We start from the raw sequence: 20329 nt of genomic DNA on the forward strand, positions 1-20329 counted from the left end.
CATCAACATCACGTTACATGATTACTGGTGCAGTTGGGCTTCTATAGACGCTAGCACAAGGACCCTCCAAAAAACGACGTACGGGATGGTGCCTCAACTGAGAGAGCTGGAAACTGTAAACTTCTGGGCCCATTGCAAACATAAAAGATGGTCACACCTTTCCTGGCTCTGACCAGCGGGAACTTGAGGCAAGTTTTGCTGCTCCGAGCAGAGTTACTACTTGGGGCCAACATGTCCCAGCTTTGGCATGTGTCCTCTTTCTGGGAACTGAGGAAAATAAATGGCCATGCTTAGATCCAGGAAATGCAATCTATGCACAGGCCCAGACTATCCCACACGTGTGTGGGCTGCACTGTCTTCAGGGACTCCACTCAGAGTGCTGGCCTGTGAGGTGCACTCTGAGTTTTGCCTTTGGTTGAATAGAGCCCTTTTACTACATGTGCCCCGACTCCAGCCCGTCCAGTGATTTCTCAGATACTGCTATGTGGCCTCACATGAAAGGGAGGGATGACAGGGTGTCTTCTGTCTGTACCAAGAGTAGAGTATTGTAGAAGAGGGACGTTGGAGAGGGATGGTGTTGTTGGACTCCTTTCTGGAAGTCAGAGGTTGACCACTGTAGCATGTGCCTTTGGGGACTAGCGCTGTTCGGGAAATCTTGGCAGTTCTATCCCAGAAGAACCAGGTCAACCACCTATCTTCTCTCTACTCTGAATCTCAGGAGCGTGTCTCCGGCACCGTGTGGAATGAGATCGATGACTCGCAGGTGTTTCGGATTCTGGACCTGGAAGATTTTGAAAAAATGTTCTCGGCATATCAGAGGCACCAGGTAAGATTGTACCCTCTGGTCTCTTGGATATTGACTTTCATATTTTGACTTGCACACACATGCACACAGGTAGAGGCACACACATTCGTATATGCATGCACACACGAACACACACACAAACACACACACACACACACACACACACACACACACACACACACACACACACGTCTACCTACAGAGATATTGAGGCTGTAGGGAAGAAGATGACTGCTGCTCCAAGCTACTTCACAGGATCAAGACTGGGGCTGGGACCTGGAAGGCCCTGCTCTTGTCTGTTGTCTCTGTCTGTGTATGCAATGGCCAGTTTCTCCAGTCACAGAGAATGGAAGGAGTGTTGTTTGGCAACCATATACAGGCCTAAAGTGATAAGCACTCATACAAACTTACAGGGGTACTGATTGTCAGCCCTCGTCTTCCAATACTGAGTGACTTTGAAGATGTTTGGGGGCCCTGGAATCTGAGAACGACTGTCATGCTTGGGTGCCTTCCATGGGTCCACTTGGTGATGACCAGACCAGGGGCTCCATGTCCCTTGGTCTTTCTGTATGCCTTCTAAGGTTTGCACACTCCTTTCTTCATCTCTGCTTGGCCCAGGACTCTGGCTTTGAGGACTTCTGGTATACTCAGGGGTCCTGAGCTCTGGTTGGTGACTAGTTGCTGAGGCCTGCCTTCAACGGGCCTGCAGAGGGTACCCTGCTTTGCTTTTTATCAAGTCTAGACCCGGAGATGACTCCTCGTGAGGCAGTCAGGGCCAAGGTCATGTGGGGTCCGGCCAAAGGAGTAGTGTGGAGTTGACACTCTAGCCCTGTCTTGGGGTTCCAGATAAAACAACTGATTTTATTTATTTGATTTAAATGTGGGTGTCTGTGACATCTGATCCTCTGCTCTTAATTCCAAGCAGTGTTTTGGCAAATGCTGTGGTTAAGCTGGCCTGGTCATGGGCAGTAGTCAAGGCTGCAGGAGCTGGGAAGAACTATGTGAACACCTGTGCCCTACGTAGGATGGGGTTGAGGCGGGGTGTATGCATGTATCAGACATGGCAAGCCCATGCCGCCCCTTCATTTGTGAGTCATTCTCTGGGCTTTTAGACTGGCCTTTCCAAACTCCAAGGTCCTGAGTTGGGAAGGGAGACAGTAAGGAAAGAATTCATATGGGGCTTGAGAAGTGAATCTATCTTAAACACCCCCGATCTGCCTGCTTCATGCTTCTGGTTCCACTCTCTCACAGCTCGCCTGGGCCTTGCTCCCATCAGCACCTAGGACTAAAGTCAAGCTAGAGCAATGCCAAAAGTCAAACTTACCGGCTCACTACCTCTCCACATGCCCCAGGCCGTGAGCAAAGAAGGTCCTGAGTCTCCTCTATGTTCTAGGTAGGCTCTGAGCCCATGACTTCAACTCTATCAGTGTCAGGAAGAAAGGCACAGGACAAGCTGTGCTCCCCAGTCCTCTTAGACATCAGATAGGCAAGAAGAGGGGCAAATTCAAGGCCACCTGCTTTTCCTGACTTAAAGACAAGGACTGTCGCAGGCTCGTGGCCTGATATGGTGTTCGCCTGGGTAGAGGAGCGCCCTCCGCCTACTCAGCAGGTTCTAAGCAGAGGCAAAGAAAGAACTCGTGGCCGAAGATCAGGGTCCCAGTTCTCATGTTTGGGGACTACTTGGCCCAACTGGGTGCCTCTCTGGTCCCCAAGTGGTGGGCTGCCTGGTGTTTGTTTCTTTGGGTTCTGTGGGTGCATGTCTGCCTTGAGATGCTGTCTACAGCTCTTTCCGGGTTCCTGTCTCCTGTTCCTGGGGATGACCGGATACCCACAGATACCGAGGATGCCCTCATTTGACGTGTTGTTCTCCAGTCCCTATTGTCCTATTGACTAACATTGTGCATGTTTAATTCTCTGATGGCTGTGGCGGCTGCCTGCCTAGGAGCTGATAACTAACATGATTCTGAGCAGGTGAGTCACTCTCTCGGGGCTCTGAACGTCCCGTCTCTTACCCACTGTCCTGGACTGTAGCCCAGACCTGGGTCCAGGAGAGAAAGCCTGCCTGCACCGTTTCCAGCCTTTATCACTCATCCGTGTAGGGTTGCATGCAGGAGGGTGCCCAGAGAGAGAGAGGAAATGTGAGAGATGGAGGGACCGCAAGCAGATCTCTGCCAGCTGCCGAGACGAATGACCACAGAACTGAGAAGGCTTCTAGGTCTATGGTATCAGCTACAGGTGTCAAGGCAAGGCTTGCCAACATGACTACACATGTTGGGCACTGCACAACTCCAGAGGGGAAAGTCCACAAAGAGAATGGCGTGCCTGGCAGGCCCTGGAGTTGTGCACCTTGGAACATGTGCTCTGGGAGCGTCCCTAGAGTCATCGCTGTGTGCTGGAAAGGCTCCTGCATCTCTGACCAGGGGGCTCCAACAGATGGAGGTTTAGGATCTTTGATTTCTGCCTAGTGGTATCCCAGAAGTAAATTCAATATGGATTCCACCTCTGGTTTTCCTTATGACCTTGTAAAACCCTTTAGTCCTGCCACATTGAGATAGGCTGGAAGTCTCCAGGAGTTAGAAACTATGGCCTTATGGGGGTTTGAATCGACCTCCCATCATAAGCCTGGGGAAGTTCTGGGTGGGGATAGATGTCTGATAAAGCAAACCATATTGCCTGAAGCCACAGAGATTAAATATGGCTTCCATCTGGACAGCTCCTTTCCTGGGTTTCCAAGAGAGGCCGATCTCTAAGAAGAAGGACCTTTCAAGACTCTCCATCTTTTCTAGACCAGGACAGTCCTAGATCCTCTCTTAAGAGTTGATAGTTAAACACCTTACCTCTCACATCTTCTCTTTTTCTTTATATCCACTGGGTTAGGGGCATCCCTATGTTGAAAGAAGGGTGGGTCTGGGAGGTGGGCATGAAGGTTGGGGGCATCTGCCTCACCCTCTCGAACTCATCATTTGCAGAAAGAACTGGGCTCCACAGAGGACATCTACCTAGCCTCCCGCAAGGTTAAAGAGCTGTCCGTCATCGATGGCCGGAGGGCCCAGAATTGTATCATTCTTCTCTCCAAGTAGGTACTCACCAGTAGCAGGGAAAGGGACCCCAAATAAAAGTCCCAAGTGGGTAGTACAGGGGCTAAGAAGTGGATAACTCGGTGGTGGAGTGCTTGTTTGACTGCCCAGTGTGCACCAGGCCCTGGGTTAGTTCTGAGCACTGCAAAACAACAAACATAGACGTTGAGCTGCAGGCCTGGGGGAAGGTGGTAGAGAAACAGGGGGGTGATGCTGGCCTTGCGACTCGACTCTGATTCCCCTGAAGGAGAGAGGCATGGATACTGATCTAGACTTCTACCCTGCAAGCCCATGTTAAGCAGTGGCACTGGGCTCTTCAGACAGGAAACTGCCCCGTCCAGGAGGCTCCAGTAAGCATCTGCGGATAGTGCTGCCCTAAGCCCACGGAGGGCCCACTCTGCTTAGGCCTGGGAGCAGCATGATCTCAGCCTGCAAGCATTTCCCTGGGCTTAGGAACCAACAAGCAGTGTCTGCTTTAACAGCACAGCTTCTGTGTGGGGGCCTCCCCCAGGCAGGGTCGGGACACCGCCCCAAGCTCTATTCTTAGTGCCGCCTACAGCCTCCTCTGGGACATCTGCCCCTCTGCCCTCCCACGAGTTCCCTGGCCTGAGTTTCTTCTATTGAGAGGGGGTTGGGGATGGGGTTGGCTGGTTCCCTAGAGTCCTCAGTGACTGTGTACCTGGAGGGGTGGAGAAGGGCTATGTAGGGGGATGAGTGGGGAGGGAGGGGCTCCTGGGAGGGAGCTGAGTGGGAACTGGGCACTGTCAGAGACTGAGAGAGTTCTGCTGCCCCCTGTTCTGTCCTCCCATGGAGATTCTGCAGACATTTGAGGCAGGAGGGAGGGGTGGAGGAGGAAAAGGAGACTGGTTAGAATGCCTCTGCTTGTCTGTCTTAATCTCTTGTGTTTCATCAGCCCTAAGGAAACTCAAGCAAAGCAACAGGACTCAGCAACAGAACTAAAACACTCATGATTGGGGGTTGGGGATTTAGCTCAGTGGTAGAGCGCTTGCCTAGCAAGCGCAAGGCCCTGGGTTCGGTCCCCAGCTCCAGAAGAAAAAAGAAAGAAAAGAAAAGAAAAACACTCATGATTGGATATGTGGAATCATATCTCCTCTTTATTAAAATTAGACTCTATTATCAAATTGGCCTGGGAAGTCTTTGTAGAGGAGTGGGGAGAACAGGTTCAAACCCAGGGCTGGAGAGGAGATGAGGCCACACTGTATGGAAAGAAGGCCCAGGGGTCATCCTGAGGGCCAGGGCAGACTGCTCAAGGTGGATTTGCTGCAGGTTGAAGCTTTCTAATGAGGAGATACGACGGGCCATCTTGAGGATGGATGAACAGGAAGACCTCGCTAAGGACATGCTGGAGCAGGTGAGGACCTACAGGGGAGGGGAGGAGGCCAACCTGGGGACAGCCATGCCACTTTCTACCCCATCCCAGAAAGGCTGGAACCCTGGGGTTGAAAAGACCTCAGAGCTGAAGGCACTGAGGAGGTTTCTAGAAGCTCCCCTGGACTGACCTTTCCTAGAGAACAGACTGCTAGAGAACTTTGCGACCCCAGTAAGGTCTCAAGGAAGAGTCCAGTGGCAATGGTCATTTCCTCATCAAATCTTCACATCAATCCACTGATGGTGTCCTTTAGGAAAGACCTGGCAAGTGGCAAACACGGATGCTGCCAATTGGACTTTATTAAAACGAAGAGCGCAGTTGTCAAAGCATGCATGGAGTCCTGGGGTCCATCCTCAGGTCCACAGAAACTGTAAGCGATGGTGCACATCTACAACCCCATAACTGGGGCTTGAGGCCAGCCTAGGCTTCGTGAGACTCTAGCCCAAAAGACAAGCTGTGCCCCTGGAGGGAGGATGGCTCAGCAGCTAGGAGCACTGGATGCCTGCACGGGGTCCACGTTCATTTCTTGGTACCCATACATTCATTCACAGTTACTCAAAATGCCAGTTCCAGGGAATCAGGCTCCTTCTTCCTACCTCTGTGGGCATCAGGCACACATGTGATACAGGCATACACGCTGACAAAGCACCCATACATATAAATTAAAATAGATTTAAAACTATGAAAAAACGAAAAGCCGCCATCAATCAAAGAGTATGTTATTTTCCCCCCTAAGGCAATAGCGAGGAAAAACGTAGACAATATTTTCCAAGAATTCATGCAACAAATGGTGTGTTGTTTGTGGTGAGGACGCTACAGATCATTGAGAAACTGGCAAAAAGGAGCAGTTTGGAAACTGAGCTGAAGACTTGAATCATCACTTTATGGAAGGCGGCGTCTGGCAGCCTGTGAGCATCTGAAAGGTCCAAACGTCAGTTGTCACCAGAGCAACGGCAAACCACAGCAGAGGAGTGTGTCACACTCCCACCCATTAGCTAAAATTAAAGGTGGACAGCCACATGTTGAGGAAGGCGTAGCAGAACCAGAATTACCATTCATCTTGCTTTACAGAGCTATCGGGCGTGCATATTAAGGCTAAGTGTGTGTCCACCCTGGTACCCAGGAGTCTTACACTTGGGCACATACTGAAGAGAGGCCACTGTAAGTGTTAAGACATACACAGACGTAATTATAGAAACCGGATTCATTAAATCTCCCAGAGGGTGAGCAACCCAACTGGCCATTCATAGGAAAGTGGGTAAACTGACTCTGGTACATCCGTTCTGCGGGAGACTACTAAGTCAGACATAAAGACAAAAACAGTGGTGCACAGTGTGCGTGATCTTAGAGGTTATGTTGTGCGAAAGATGCAAATTGAAACAGTGGCGTGGCTAATTTTCTGCGGCTATGACAAAAACACCTGAGACCAGTTACTCTATAACTAAGAGTTGACTTGGCTCGTGGCTCTGGAGGCTGGGAAGTCCAAGAGCACCGAGCTGGGTCTGCTTGGCACCTTGTGAGGTCTTAGACTGTGCCAAAGCCTGCAGGAGGCATCACGGCAGTAGACAGAGCAGATGCTCGAGCTTCAATTTCGCTTTCTCTTACCGCGCCACTAATGTCATTACTGGAGTCTCAGTCTTATGACCTCATGTAACCTGAAGTACCCCAAAGGCTCTCCTGCTAGAGGCCATCGACGTGTGAATTGGGGGGTTTCCAGATGTGAACTCTAGAGAGATGCTTTCCAACCACAGCATAAAGACTGGAGAGATGACTCAGGGGTTCAGAGAGCTGGCTGCTCTTACAGAGGACCAGGGTTTTGTCCCCAGCATTCAGCTGGAGGCTCACAAACCTCGGTAACTCTGGTTTCAGAGGATTGGATCCCCTCTTCAGTTCTCTGCAGGCACGGCACAAACACGGTGCATTTGCATACTCACGTAAAACACCCAAGCTTACTACACAGCCAGACTGACCTCAGCCTTGTTGCTGAGGCAGGCCTCAACTTGTTAGGTGACTCAAGCTTGCCTTTCGGTTGGTATATAGACGAGGCTGGCCTTCAGCTTGCTATGTAACCCAGACTATCCTCAAAAACTGGTATGTAGCCCAGGCTAGCCTTGAATTCTCTTGCCTCGGCAGGCCCCTCCTCATACTGTGCAGAGGCAGTCTGGACTGTTCATCAGCTTCCCGTCTAACTCATGCTCGCTCTTTGCAGCTCCTCAAGTTCATCCCAGAGAAGAGCGACGTTGACCTCCTGGAAGAGCACAAGCATGAGATTGAGCGGATGGCACGTGCAGACCGCTTCCTCTATGAAATGAGCAGGTCAGACGGATGCTGGGCATGGAGGGAACGAGGAGATTCAGGGCCCGGCTTTGCCAGTAGGGCACCAGGTCTAGCAGGAGAAGTGGGGTTCAGGTAGCAGCTCTGGTCAAGGAAAAGGAGGGAAGAATGACCCAAGAAGAAGCTGGGGCTACCTTGGAGCCGTGGGTCCACCTGTGACTTTGCCCACCCTATCCACAGGATCGACCATTACCAGCAGCGGCTACAGGCCCTCTTTTTCAAGAAGAAGTTCCAGGAACGGCTGGCTGAGGCCAAGCCCAAAGTAGAAGGTAGGGCTGGGGCCTGCAGCATGCACCTGGAGTGGGCACACGTCTGGGGATTGATTAATGGGGAAGAGAACCGTCTGCCTTCCCCCGACCCCAGAGAGATGCCCAAGTCAAGCATAACATTTAAAATGATGGCGTTTACATTCTGCATCAGGGTTTCACGTGGCCTAGGCTAGCTTCCAGTTGACTATGTAGCTGAGGCTAGCCTTGAACTCTGAATCTTGCTGCTTCCTCCTTCCAAGTGATGGGACTCCAGGAGTGCACCACCAACTTGGAATGATAATTATTATAGAGAATGTTCTTGTTTATGGTGGCTTATGTGCCAATCACATGATGCTTTCTTCTGTCTTGGCATTGGCTCCTGGGGAGGGGGGCGAGGACATAGGAGTGTAGCTGGCATCCTTCTTGGGGCCTGGTATGCCCAGAGTAATCCAGTCTTTCCTACTTAAGAAGCACTAGGTTCACAAACTCTACTGGGCATGTTTTCTTAACTGTGAGCTCATCGGAAGGCAGCCAATGGCACAAGGTGGTCCCTAGAGATGTCTGGGTGAATCAGGCCTTCTCTAGATTGCCTTTACTGAGATCCTTGAAGAATGCTGTAATAATGTTAGATGCTTGCTATCTTTCCAACTGATCCCTTCCCCCTTGTCCCTCGTCACTCGCTGTGTCAAAGAGCATATCCTTGGGGCTGCCTGTGGGGACAGCAGAGGAGCAGGGCTCAGCAAGTGTGAGAACCCTGGAGAGCAGGATGGTAGGCAGACATGTGCACCCAGCAAAGCAGAAAATAGGAGAAACTGATTGGGGTCTCACTTGGGGTAAGGACAAGACTTACAGGGCAGAACAAAACAAAACAGCAACAAAAACAAAACAAGAGACTGTCATGGAGGCTCAGGTGTCAGGCTAGGGGCATAGCAGAACATAGGCGCCCCCTACTGGGGGCATAGCAGAATGTCAGGCACCCCCTGCTGGACACTCTCTGAGATGCTTAGTTCAGAGAGCAAGCCTTTCTGGAGTAGGAGCTTGTAGAGATTAAGGAAACGGTGTACACACACACACACACACACACACACACACACACACACACACACACAGTCATGGGAGTTGATCCTCTAGGCCTCCCAGAAGTATTCCTGAAGTAGCTAAGATTGAACCTGCCTCAGCTGGGTGTCAAGCCATTGACACCCACCTCTCGTCTCTCCTAGACGGGGCTCTGAGGGAAGTTGCTTCAGCGTGGTTTATCGAGTTTGATAAATTTCCCAATTCTGCTTTGAATCTATTCTCCCTATAAATGCATTCATTGCCGAGTATGCCAGAATCACCAGTTCTCATTACAAGTGGATGCATTAAATCTAGCTTGGCTGAATGTGCTGGCAATGTAATATCCTTAAGGCTGCATTCATGAGCGCTTTATTCTCCCCAACGTCTGAAATGTCAACACTGCAGATGGCGGATTTCTCATCTCCCGATTTTCTCTCAACTCTTATCATTTTTCTGTTTTGCCAACACTTTTAGCTTATTTTAAGGCTGTCCCTTTGTAGATTTTTCAAGCAGCTCATCAGCCTTAGAAAAACTATCCCTTGCCGTGTAATTTGCTGAGGATTTTTGCAAGTAGGTTTTATTTACATTTTTTTGAAAATAAACTTTTTATTGAAATATGGCACACACAAACTACAGCCTTTCGCATTGGGCACTTTGTCTCCCCCGTCCTGTCCATGTAATCAACTCAGGTCAAGAAATTGGATGTGCCCAGGCTCTGTATGTGTCCCTTCTAATCCTGTGGTTGTGATCTTTTGACTTAAAAGCTTTCTTCAGCTAAACCTCCTCCCGTGAGCCCTGATACAGGGTCTCTCTACAGAGCCTGGCAGTCCTCAAACTTACTATTTAGGCTAAGGTGGCGTCAAACTCTCAGAGATCCTCAAATTACAGGCGTGGTCCACCATAATAAAGTTCCAGCCTTGCTTTATTTCCCCCTTCCAAACATTAAAGAAATGTCACTCTCCTGGGTACAGCTTTCCTCTCTCCTCTTCAGAGATATCATGATGTCTGGATGAGTTTTTCTATTTTCTATAAATGGAAGATGTTTTATGAGTGATTTTCCTATTGCCTGTTTCGGTTTGTGTCTTAAGAATTTCCGCCAAAAGGCCGTTGATGTAGGCAACGTCTATCCTCATATTTGTTAAAGCCCCAACGACAAACCTAAGTTAAAGGCCACCGAAGCTCCCTGTGGGGAACCAATGAGGGGTCACTTACACGAGTGTGGGGGACTGCAAAGCAGCTGCACCGGAAGGTCTGTGCCCTGCATGGATGATGGCTTCCCCATGGCTGCGTATATGGATCCCCTTCCCCTAATCTCCCCAGTTTATATACTCCAGCTCCCCATCACCCCCAGGCCTCAGGGTCATGCAGCAGTTAGGTCAAAGCTACATACAGGTGTCTGGGGAAGTGGATGGATACGTGAAGGAGAGTTCCAGAACCCCGCCTGCTCCCTCTTCCTATGATACCAACAGTCAATAGAAGCCCAGTGAGGACAATCATTCACAAGCAACTGCAGCTAAACTCCTGAGGACAGTGGTCGTGGGACTTGGAGGATAGCTCTGTACAACAGCGTAGCATTCTGGCTTCGAATTCTCCCTAGAGATGGGTGTGGAGGGTGGGTATTTGGTTTCCAGCGCCCTGTTTTATCCCAGCATCAGAGACAATTTACGCATTCTGGCTTGCAGTTTTGAAGAAACTGGGCTGAGGGAGCTGAGGCGATGGTAGATTAGTAAATGCTTGCAGCAGAAGCCTGAGGACCTGACTCCAGAACTCACGGTTCCCAATCCTGAGAGCTGGGCATGGTGGCCTGTCTGTAACCTAGTGCTGTGGGTGCGATTGGCAGAACCCTGAGGCTCCCAGGCCAGCCAGCCTAGCCAAAGGGGCGGGGTTCAGGTTCACTGAGGAAACTTGTCTCAAAAACAAGGTGAAGGGTGACTGAGGAAGACACGCCTCATGTCCATCTCCGACCTCTATATGAATGCTCACACATGTACACAGACACATGCATGTGCACAGGGAACAACCATGCATTCACATGCAAATGCATGCATTCACAACAGGGTTAGTTTTAGTTCATAGAATGTGCATCTGTGTGATCTAAAGGCTTTCTCAACAACTCTCATTCCTTTCTCATTTTTATAGTATCTTCTTCATGGCTACTTTTTTTTTAAACTGTCTTTGAAAATTCCTGCAAACTTTTTGTCTGGGATTTTCCTTTTATGTTGTATGCATTTGTGTTTGCTCTGTGTGTGTGTGTGTGTGTGTGTGTGTGTGTGTGAGAGAGAGAGAGAGAGAGAGAGAGAGAGAGAGAGAGAGAGAGAGAGAGAGAGATATGGGCACACATGTCTCATATGCATGTGTGCAGAAACCAGAGGAACTTTAGACATGAGGTGTCCTCCTGTCTTTCTCCATTTTGCTTTTTGAGACAGTCTGTCACTGTACCTAAAGTTTATCATCTGGGTCACACTGTCTGGTTAGTAAGCTCCCAGGATCCTCCTGTCTGGCTGCTCTCCTACAAATGGTGATGCCTGGCCTTTTTCATAGTTGCTGAGGATTTGAACTCGGGTCCTCTTGCTTTCATAACAAGTGCTCCCAGCCACTGGGGCATTGTCTTTCAAGCCCCAAGGGCTTTAGTTTCCTCTTCCTAACGAGGGTCTTCAGGCATTTTCAATCCAGCATAGGCAAGGACTACAGGGAAGTCTGGTCCTTTCCTTCTTATCTCAGAGCACTGGTACCTTAGATGGTCCTCTGACCTCCACATACAATGTGCACATACCTGCGCATACATACATACATACATACACATGTGCATCTGCATGAACATAATACACATACACACAATACAGAATTTCAAAATGTGTCAAACATCCCATAATAAAAAGATACAGAAAGCACAAAACTTGCTAGGTCTAGAAAGACGAAGTTGCTGTATTCAAGTATGTATTCCTAAAAGGTATACTAATCTTTATGCGCATAACAAGGTGTTCAAAGTCATTCTAGGGGTGGTCTGCTCTAAGGATATGCTAGCTTCGTCCTGAAGGTGGGGAGGGGGAGAAATGGAGGGAGCTGGACCACAGTGGGTAGTTTCGTCTACCCAAGAGGGGAAAAGGTAGCCCCTCTCGTTATTCCCTTGCGGAGCCGGAAACCCCGCTGCCCTGGCTCTATCCGTTCAGCATCCTGAGGTGTTCCTCTTCTCCCAGCCATCCTGCTGGCCTCCCAGGAGCTGACCCTCAGCAAGCGTCTGAAGAAAATGCTGGAGGTGGTCCTAGCCATCGGCAACTTCATGAACAAGGGTCAGCGTGGGGGTGCCTATGGGTTCCGGGTAGCCAGCCTCAACAAGATTGCTGACACCAAGTCCAGCATTGACAGGTGAGGACCTATGACCTTCCTTGCCCTGTGTTACCCCATCTGGGACTCTCCTGTCTTCTAGCTCTCCATTCTAGCTGTCTTGTTCATTTTTATATTTTCTAAAGAATTATTTTAGTGTGAGAATGTGTGTGGTGTGCCTGCGCACACATGTGCAGTGTGCATGAGTGCAGTTGTCCATGGGGGCCAGCAAAGGGCATTGAGTGCCTGGCATGTGTGAGTTATTGGTATTTGTGACTACTCAGAACCAAACTCAGGTCCTCTGGAAGAGCAGGAAGCCCTCTCAGCCACTAAGCACGCTCTCCCTCTCCCTCTCTCCCTCTCTCCCACTCTCCCTCTCCCCCTCCCCTTCCCCCTTCCCCTCCCTTTCCCCTCCTCCCATCTGTCCTCCCCCTCTTTTCCTCCTCCTCCTCCTCTCCCCTCCCTTCCACCCTCTCCTCCTCTCTCTCTCTCCCCACCACTCATTGCTTTAGCTTTTCTTCACACTACCTCTGGTTCCTTCAGCCCCCCTCCACTTGTCCAATCCATGACACAACTGTTAACCACAGGAACATCTCTCTACTTCATTACCTGATCATGATCCTGGAGAAGCACTTCCCGGATATCCTGAACATGCCCTCAGAGCTGCTGCATCTATCCAAGGCCGCCAAGGTCAAGTAAGCAGTACCCCCAACCTTTCCTTCACAGAGCCCACACCCTCTGGCTTCCCCCGTCTGAGGAGACACTAGGAATGGGTAGTGTCTCAGGGTATTCTTTTAGGAGAACCAGGGTTTTCTCTCTGGGGTGCAAATCACTTTATTTCATAAGTGATTCTGGAAATACCAAGAGAATGGAGGAGTAAACCGTGCACAGAAAGAATGCCATTAACCAGAAGCATTAATTGAGACCATTGCAAATGGAACTTATTTCTAACAGGGAGGCAGCATAGAACACCCTCTCTGGTTACTCCCTGGTGGGCATGAGGGAGTGGGCTAATCATACAGCACCACTGGCTAAGTGGCCTGGAGGGGGTGGTGGAGGATATAACTCTAACAAGCTGAAGGGGCTGGCCCAGAATAAAAAGTGCTCATCTGGGTGCTGAAGAGATGGCTCAGAGGTTAAGAGCACTGGCTGCTCTTCCAAGGACCCAAGTTCAATCCTCACTGTCCACATAACGGCTCACAACCACCAACAATTTCAGTTCCAAGGGAATCTAATGCCCTCTTCTGGCCTCCTCAAGCACACATGTGGTGTACAGACCTATATGTAGGCAACACACACACACGAGCTTTGTGAGACACTGCATCTGGAAGGATCTATGGAGTGGCGCTTTCTACTGACACTTTACAGAATTGCTGACAGGCACAGAGGGCAGTGACAGGCCAGAGCCATGTGTCAGTGGCCTAAGTGAGACTGGGACGAAGGGCCATGGTGCTTCAAGCTGCCCTTTCTCTGAACCATCCTTAGCCCCTCACACCCAGAGCTGATGGCTTTCTTTCCCTCTCCTGTCTCCCACAGCCTGGCAGAGCTGGAGAAGGAGGTGGGCGCTCTCAGGAGGGGCCTCCGAGCAGTGGAGGTGGTAAGTGAGGGAAGCTGTTACTCCAAAAGGGCAATGTTACTCCATCACTGGGTCCAGTGCTCACCCCAAACTCAATACACACACACACACACACACACACACACACACACACACACACACACACACACACACATCTCAGACAGAGGATGCCCTGTGTGGTGCGTTTTGATGACCCAGGGTTCCTGAACGGGAAGGGGAGACAACAGCAGAGGAGAGAACCTTCAGGAAAAAGTATTCACCTACTTGTGTTTTACCTTTAGAACCTCAAAGAGAGGCTGGCTGGCTGACACTGTCTCTGTGTCACTGAGCAGGGAGATGGCCACTTGTTAGACTTAGCTCTAAGACTGTCACATGCTCATGTTTGATCATAGCGAATGGGGATGCTTAGCTGACTACAGAGGTGTGCCGCAGCGTGGCAATGGGGAACTGCATTCCCCTGAGATATTCTACCTAACATCCCTTCCCATCATGCCTGAATTAATAGAGATTCGCACACTGATGAGACGTTTGGTATCTTAGACCTTTGAGGTGGCTAAGACAAATCAATGGAATGGCTTGTATGAACAAAAACATTTATCTCATAATTTTGCAGGATGGGTCATTCAAGACCAAAGTGCTGGCAGGTCCAATGTCCAGTGAGGGCCTGGTCCTCATGGGTAGCACCTTCCCACTGTATCCTCACCTGCTACAAAGGACAGACTTCCCTGGGGCCCTTGTATAGGGCCACTAACCCCATTCACAAAAGCCTTATGACCTAGTCACTTGACAGGAGTGTCCAACCCATTACCCATAGGCCACCTGTACTGCAGGAGAGCTACGAATAGGGCTGAAACAAAACCACAAGCTTACGTAAGACATTATGAAATTTTTTATGATAATATTTTCCTACCTTGATTGTGCACTTCCAAGTGTGCACTTTGCAGATGACAACATTGTGTCATAATGTCACAAGTTTGCATTCACCTGTGAGATCCCACGTCCTCGCTTCACCTTAGGATCTCAATACAGGACTGTTGAGAAGGTACAAACACGGGATCCCAGCACCAGGCTCTGGCCCTGTTACAGCCATTACTGCTCTCACATCTTCATAGCTGACGAGCTCTCTAGGATATCCTCAACTCACTCCTTGTCCCTCAGACTTGGGAACTAGAGAGTTCCCAAGAACTTAAGAATCCTAGGGCCTTCTGTGTGCTGCCATGGGTGGTTGTTTCCACTTGATAGTCCTGGAAAGCACTCCTTGGACTGTGGATCGCTGCCCAAAACACAGTGGTGGTGACGGGCAAGGGAAGGGTACAAAGGTATGCACCGACAATTCTCAAAGTCCTTTTTCGAGACGCACCATGGCCCCCAATTGCCATCTGTCTAATGTCTCTTATTCTCCCTTCCCAGGAGTTGGAATATCAGAGACAGCAGGCACGGGACCCCAATGACAAGTTCGTCCCTGTCATGAGTGACTTCATCACCGTGTCTAGCTTCAGCTTCTCCGAGCTGGAGGAGCAGTTGAATGAGGCCAGGGATAAGGTAAAGATGGCCCGATGCCCGCTCTCACCCCACCGCTCCTCAACATAGCCTTTCTGGAACATCTTCGCCTGCTTACCATGGACACAGACAGACCCAGAGCCAGACCCTACAGAATCCCCATCTTCTCCCTCCCCCAAGGCAATCAATGACAACCTCATATTGCAGAGATCAGGGTCCACTTCTTAGGCCCTTGGGCACCATAAGCATTGTTATTAAATTTTACTTTTATCTGTGTGTGTGTGTGTGTGTGATCCTGTACACATGTGCAGGTCAGAGGTCAACCTCCAGTGTCATTCCTCTGGAGCTGACTGCTTTATTTTTTGAAACAGTACACTAGGACCTGGGGCTCAATGATTAGAAGAGATTGGCTGGCCAACAAGCCTCAGAGACCTTCCTGTATCTCCCCAGTGTTGAGATCACACCAACACACCTAGACTTGGGAGTACTTGAGATCAAACTCAGGTCACGGTGCTTGCATGACAAGCACTTGAGTGGATAAGCCCCGCCTCAGCCCTCCACCAGTGTTCCACGACTCCTAGCCTACCTGCCTTAAGGGTTTGCTGGAAGTTTATAGTCCATTTCAACAGATGTGAAGGCTGAGAATCAGAGGGTTTTGGTCATGGGAGCCCAACTCAACCTTGAACTCATCCTGTGAGGATGCATATGGACCCACGTGTGAGGTTCCTCCTAACATGTGGCTTCTTGTTCAGAAGAGCCGGGTGGGGCTGGACAGCCAGCATTTCCAGCAAACTCCCAGGAGGTGCACAGGCCACTGGTCCAGGAGGATGTTATGTGCAGCGATGCTTCCTAGACAATATTGTGAGTTATGCTAAGACAGAGTCAGCACGCTTTCTGCTCTAAGTACAGAGTCAGTTGCTTCTGTCATCCCACTTAGCTCCCACAATAGTATCATGATGCTGATCCCCACTTTACAGGTGAAGAAGTTGAGTCCCAGAGGGGTTAAGCATGTCACCCATCAACTGAGTCGCCCAATGACTAGGTGACTTGTGAGGGCCCTTTCCATTCAAGCCAAGCAGTTCCTGACCTTAGAAAAGTCTTGCTCTGGTCAACATCTCCTGATCCCATATCTACAAAATCAAAGACTCTGAGGTGGCAGGAAGGTAGACTGTCAAATAGTCTCAACCTAGTTCTTCGGAAGTCAGCCTCAGGGTTTTGGGGGAATAACAGGTTAGACCAGGAAGGACTCACCAATGACTTTCGGATTAACGTTTCCATTGGTGAACCCTGGGGTTCAAAATCCTGTCTCAGAGCCTACGAGCCTACAGCTTGCACAAGTCCGAGGCTCAGCTGGAAGCTACCTGTCTGTAGGCTTGGGCTCACCGTGCCTCCGCCTGTGTCTTCGACAGTTCGCCAAGGCACTGGCACACTTTGGAGAACAGGACAGTAAGATGCAGCCGGATGAATTCTTTGGCATCTTCGACACCTTCTTGCAGGCCTTCTTGGAGGCCCGGCAGGACCTGGAGGCCATGAGGAGGAGGAAGGAGGAAGATGAGCGGAGGGCACGAATGGAATCCATGGTGAGCCTGGGCCTGGTAGGGGATGGGATACAGCAGAAGTGGGTGTGAAGGGGACCCCGCTTGGAGTCTGGGAGATAAAACAGGAGCGGGGGTGGGGTGGGGCACTTTCGGGGTTGCTGTTAGCTCCCCGGAAGGAACCACGTCCTCGGCAGGGGTAGCCACTAGCTGGGAGAGCATCCAAGAGGGCTGCAGGGGGTGTGCCTATGTTCCTGAGTTGCCTCTTCTCTCCACTCCCAGTTGAAGGAACAGCGTGAGAAAGAAAGATGGCAGAGGCAGCGGAAAGTCTTGGTTGGAGGCGCCCTGGAGGAGAGCGGCGAGTTCGATGACCTAGTGTCAGCCTTGCGCTCTGGAGAAGTTTTCGACAAGGACTTAAACAAGTTCAAGCGCAACCGGAAGCGACCTGGAAACCAGGTCGCAGAGGTCACCCGCGAGCGGGCGATAAACAGGCTAAATTATTGACTTTGGGACTGGGGACTCACCACATAGCAGCAAGCCTGGAGACAGGGATTAGGGGAGAGGAGTTGAATAGAAGAAGCAGTGACTTCTAATGACTTAAGTGATTTGGAAAACTGGGTTTGGGAGCCCTGGGCTGGGTCCTGGGGGCCGTGTGCGGTTAGACCGGGGGTCTCCCCGCACTGACAGAGGCTCTTCTCTTGTCTCTGTATATTATCCATTCTCGTCCATGTTCTGCCCACCCATGTTCTGTCCATCTCCCTGTGTGCCCCTCCCCCTCCTGGCCATCATTCTCTAAGACTAGCTTGGGCATCCCTGGCAGGCCCTCGCAGGCTGGGTGACACTTCTCCAGACCTCACGCTGGCACAGAGCTGTTTAAAACCCAGGAGACATTCCTGTCCCGACCTTTTGTACAGTATGTGGTGGTGGAGGGGACCCCAAGAGCTAGCAGTAGGGACTTGAGGCTCCTATCTGAAGAGACAGCTCAACAAAACGTGGATCTGGGATGGGAACCAGGAGGTTTGTGTGTTCTAGCTAGATAAACTCCAGTATGTTCCTGACAAACGGGACCAGAGTCAGCAAGTGAGTTATCTGTCTGCACCTTTTGCCTACACCAAGTCCTGGGGCCTCGATTCTTCCCTGGCCACCTCCATCCCACTTACTAATTTCTGGCCCCCAAATTCATCTCCAGTTTCCAGAACTCTGCCTCACCATCAGCTTATAGTGAGGTTCTGGTGAGAAGGGGTGTCCAAGGAAGACTCCTGTCATCACCTCACCAGACTCAGGCATAGACCCTGAAGCAAACCCTAAGGTGACTTGACCACTGTCTTGGAGAGCCTGACCTCAGGTCCCCACTAGAAGGTAGCACTCAAATGCTTCGCTCCCCTCAATTGACTCTCGATGTGCCACAATGGCCTCCCAGTCTCCACCTGCAGGGTCACATGGCGCTCCATATACTTGGCTGCAGCTGGCCTTGGGGAATTGTTCTTGAGGACTAGAACTACCCTCTATATTTAACTGTCACTCTGAAGGAGACAATTAGACTGGGGGCTGAGAAGAGCAGGCAGGAGACGCCCGGGAGATGAGGGAACGCTTACGTACATTCCTTTGGTTCCTCAGCCTGACTGCATGGGATCACTCTGGCCCTCCGTCCACACTCACCATGTATCCTGTCCATCCGTCTCCAGCCATTTTGATGGTATTGGTGGGGTGGCACTGCTATACCTAGGCAAATGTTCTAAATGAGGTCAACCCCGTGTAGGCTTATCAAATGCACTGGTCTCCTCTCATCTAGAGCTCGATCTCGCCTGATTACCATCCGCCAGCTCCTGGCTCTTCTCCTCTAACACCCCGGCTCAGGGTCATTGCTAGTGACCGTGGGCTGCCCAGTCCTGGTCCTGTCACTGCCTGCCTTCCTACAGGAGATTCCCAGGGAGTGGGGCCATAATGTTGTGGGGAGGAGAGATGCAGGCTAAGCTGGGTGTGTGCATTGGTTTGAAAGGGATCTCAGCAAATGGAGGCCTGGCCAGTACGGTATGAAGCCAGCGTCAGAGCACAGAAGGCTTCTACGGAGACTAGCTATGAGGAGAGCTTTAATGCTCACTGGTACACCCAAAGACTCCTTACCCCACTCAGAAAGCAAGCTATGAGGACATTAAAGCTGGTGCTGGACATCTTCATATCCTCTCCCAAACTGGCTGGGAGTCCAGCCTGCCAAGTGAGGGCAGGGGACAGGGATGGACTACACTGCCGCCCGACAGGCATGGCCGGGCCTAGCCTTCCCAACCACCATGAAGACAGGACATGCACCAGGAGAAAGAAGGAAGATAGACGTCGATGAAGAGACACATTGGCTCTTCAGAAAAGCTGCCTGGCATCTCTCCAGAGCCCAGCCTTCTCGCCCCAAAGAATTCTGCCTTCTCTATTTATTATTTTCTGTGGCTGCCCAGTGGTTCCAGTGCTGTGTGTCTTTGTTAACTAGTCCAACAGTGCCTAGGACCTCGGACCATTACAGGTGACTTAGCAGGAAGTGACTGGTGCCCAGTGGAGGTGGATAGGCTGGTCCTCGACGTTAAATGGTGAAGTCTACTCCCCAGCACCCATCCAACCCTCTGGCCGCCTGTGGGCCAACTGCTCCAGTTAGTTTTGTGCACATGTAAACTTCATAGTCCAGCCAACACATCCCTTCTCAGCAGCGGCAATTCCCCTCCCAAGAAGGAAGTTTGTTCAGGGGTTGGAAGGACAGAGCTCTCCAGGTGGGTGGATATAGGCATGGGTTCTTCCCATCCACTCCTATTGCCCCCACCTGGGGAGCTGTGACCACCTCCCCAGGACATCGGCCAACCTTCATGCCAAGGCTGCTCTCACCAGCTGCTGCAGGAGACAAACAAGGTTCATATGTACAAAACTCTACGGTGTCCTTTTTACCTGCACCCTTTTATAAGAATATATTGTAATACTAAAAAAAATATTAAATTCCTCCCCACCCCTAGCCTGCCTAGAAACGTTTCTTCCTGTGTGGACTCAGGTTGTGTGTTGTGCTGGTGTCAGCAAAACCAGTGGTGGGCTGAAGCAAGCTCCTACCAGTCCCATGAGCGCCACGGTACGTTTTCTGGAAGGTTCCGAGTCATTTGAGGTCATGTGGCTAGTTTGAGTTGAGAACTCTGTGTCGTGGGAACCTGTTCATCTTTTAAAGAGTTAAACATCCATCACCATACGTCTGCAGGGCAGAGGGGATGCCATCGGTCGTAGAGAACCTGTCATGCCAGGACACTGTTGGTGGTGTGAATCAACTAGGGGGGAGCCTCTGCTTCACAGGCCTCGTCGCCAAGCACTGGTGATAGATACAGCTGAGTCTGGGCCTCCCATCTGTCAAACTGCCTTTGGATGCATTCTGGACTCGCCTCTGGGTCCAGAGACAAGGTCCTTTGGCCTTTCTAGGGTCCTTCTCCCCCAGCCCGTCCCTTAGGGAGTGTCTTAGCCCGTG

At 50.7% G+C, this 20329-nt stretch overlaps 1 protein-coding gene across 9 annotated transcripts in view; it reads left to right on the top strand.

Moving 5' to 3' along the window:
- The window catches only part of Daam2 (dishevelled associated activator of morphogenesis 2), a 116213-nt gene extending 96379 nt beyond the window's left edge, over nucleotides 1-19834 (top strand). For 4 of the 9 annotated variants that reach the window (XM_087565761.1, XM_087565764.1, XM_087565763.1 and 1 more), the window contains exons 15-26: nucleotides 719-826; nucleotides 2905-3048; nucleotides 3775-3881; nucleotides 5170-5254; nucleotides 7482-7588; nucleotides 7787-7875; nucleotides 12108-12276; nucleotides 12822-12929; nucleotides 13771-13831; nucleotides 15221-15352; nucleotides 16720-16890; nucleotides 17128-19834. In XM_087565761.1, the coding sequence (XP_087421887.1) occupies nucleotides 719-826; nucleotides 2905-3048; nucleotides 3775-3881; nucleotides 5170-5254; nucleotides 7482-7588; nucleotides 7787-7875; nucleotides 12108-12276; nucleotides 12822-12929; nucleotides 13771-13831; nucleotides 15221-15352; nucleotides 16720-16890; nucleotides 17128-17349 (1503 nt within the window). In that variant the 3' untranslated portion in view covers nucleotides 17350-19834. 9 annotated transcript variants of the gene reach the window in all.
- Nucleotides 19835-20329: the final 495 nt, after the last annotated feature.

This window comes from Rattus norvegicus, chromosome 9 (genome assembly GCF_021556685.1).
Source record: "Rattus norvegicus strain SHRSP/BbbUtx chromosome 9, alternate assembly SHRSP_T2T, whole genome shotgun sequence".
Lineage (NCBI taxonomy): Eukaryota > Metazoa > Chordata > Mammalia > Rodentia > Muridae > Rattus > Rattus norvegicus.